Genomic DNA, 2,357 nt, shown 5'->3' on the forward strand with positions numbered 1-2,357 from the left:
AGGTGAAGAAGAGAGAGAAAGAAAGAGTGAAGAGGCAATAGATGGATATAAACAGGTTGAGATCAACAAGAATAGAAGCCGACAAGAAGAAGATCATCGTTCTCTTCGTTTTCCTGTCCTATAGAGAGATACAAGGATGGTGAAAAGAAGAAGAAGAAGGACAAAGAGGAGAAAGATGAGAAGATCAGATACGAGGAAGAATATAACGCCCTTTGTTGAGATGCCATGGAGAAACAAAACGAAAAGAAGAAGAAGAAACTATCCATCTCTCTCTCTCCTCTCAGGACATATAAATGATGAGGAATAGAATGTCTGTACATACCACACATAAACCATCCATGTACACACATATATATATATATCTATACATCTATATATACATCTTGACGGAAGATCTTCATCTGAAATCCTGTACATCCTCACGTATGTTTATGAGTAAACAGTCAATCTTAATCCGATCTATCTATCTACATATGTCTAAATCTTTACATATCCGATCTATCTATCTCCATATGTATGAATCTTTACATACAGATGAATATCCATCTCCTCCATTCGGCATGATAACGTTCTCCTCTATTTTCTCGACTGAATGAAGGAAGATGGGCTTACCTGTAGGACAATTTTGTTGGATGTGGAAGTTCCATTGGTGACGAAGAAGGCATAGCTGGCATCATAGGCCCTAGCAGCTAGATTCTGAGCATCGAGGAGAGAGCCATGGGGGTCTAGGAGAGAATCGAGACCTCCACAGGTGGCGCTTGACTCGGCTTTGAAGAGATTCACCCCATAGAAATCGATGAGTCCCTGGATCCATTTACTTCTTCTCACCGAATTGCCTCTTGAGATGGCTAAGGCATGAAAGACACCGATCGGTCTTTCGGCATATCGCTTAAGAGCCTCAAAGAAAGGACACCTCATCTTGCTTCTCACGCCAGCTAGAATAGCTTCATGTAAATCGGAGTGATCATCATTAGGAAAGAAAGCACGCTTAATGAGATGACTCACAGGCTCTAACGTCCCTAATCCCATAGCTGTACATACACAGAAGATATCTACATTCGCCCGACACTGACTTATACTCCGAATAAGAGCCGGGAGAACGGGGGCTCCCGCTCGCATCTTTGCAACAGGGCTATCAACGAACATTTCGATGCCTCGGACAAAGCCTTCAAATCCTACAAGGGCATGCGATGAAGCCTGAGAATGCTCGATAGGAACATTATCTTGGATGACTACAGCTAAGATATCTGGATTGACAATTGTAGCTAATAAAGCGCGACGCACAGAATCGACCTCGACAATGCGATACACCAAGGTCGTCGAAGAGTCAATCGATTGCTCTTTGCTAGCTATACGACGAAGCTCGGCAGCTAGGTTCACTCGATGATCACTATTGCGGAAGGTATAGGGAGGAACCACCACTAAAACATAAAAGTAGTGATGACGTCCTTGCATGCTCCCTACAGACAACACACGGAGAAAGAGAAGAAGAGGGAGATGAAGAGTAAGAGAGAAAGAAAGAAAGAAAGAGAGAGAGATACACACATAATATGGACAGACACTGATACATAGATGAGAAGGGGGGGCAGACAAAAAGAAAGGATGAAGGGGAAAGAAGAAAAACCCGAGAAAGAAGGAAAGAAGGAGAGAGAGGTAAGAAGATAGGACGAGCTGAGGAGGGGGAAAGATAGAGAGAGAAAGAGAATAAGAATGGAGAAGATGAATGGAGAGACCGTTTTCAAGGTATGGATATTCATGATAAAGGAGAGAGAGAGGGGGAAGGCGGCTCAAGAAATCGAAGCAGATCAAACAGATGGAGATGTACGTATGTACGGACGTGTATTCGGAGAATACATGAAGAGATCATGTAAGAAAAGAGGAAGAAAGAAATCTCCTTCTTATTCCTCTTTATGACTCTTGACTACTATAGTAAGAGGAGAAGGAAGACATCCTCATGTTCTTCTTCTTACCCTTGGCAACAACTCTGGCGGGGCCTCTAGGAATGGACTTTCTTGTTTTCTTTTCTTCTGAATTTTCTGTCTTTCTCTCTTTCTTTCTTTCTTGATCAAGAGCACTCACGAGTCCCATCTAGTACACTGGAGGGCCTGTCAGTGACGAAAGGTAACCAAGAAGAATACTTACGTCCTCATCTTCTTCTTTTCCTTCTTCCTCTCCTCCTCTTTCTCATGCCTTTACAGAACAAGCCTTCTCTCACAAAGCCATTGGCACGAATACAAGCTTAGCACGTCGTTATCACGACCAGTATCTACAGACATTCGACACATTCCCATCATCATCATCATCATCCTTCTTCTTCTTCTTACCAGTGACAGATGACATCGAATCATACTTGCCGG

General features: G+C 42.9%; 1 protein-coding gene across 1 annotated transcript in view; it reads right to left on the minus strand.

The window, feature by feature from the left end:
- The window catches only part of CSUI_009016 (arginine decarboxylase), a gene marked incomplete at its 3' end in the record, with an annotated part of 8,188 nt that overhangs the window by 5,140 nt on the left and 691 nt on the right, over positions 1 to 2,357 (minus strand). The window contains exon 2 of the mRNA XM_068069135.1: positions 613 to 1,460. Coding sequence (XP_067918889.1) covers positions 613 to 1,460 — 848 coding nt within the window. The remainder of the gene's footprint in view (positions 1 to 612; positions 1,461 to 2,357) is intronic.

This window comes from Cystoisospora suis, assembly GCF_002600585.1.
Source record: "Cystoisospora suis strain Wien I chromosome Unknown contig_5235, whole genome shotgun sequence".
Lineage (NCBI taxonomy): Eukaryota > Apicomplexa > Conoidasida > Eucoccidiorida > Sarcocystidae > Cystoisospora > Cystoisospora suis.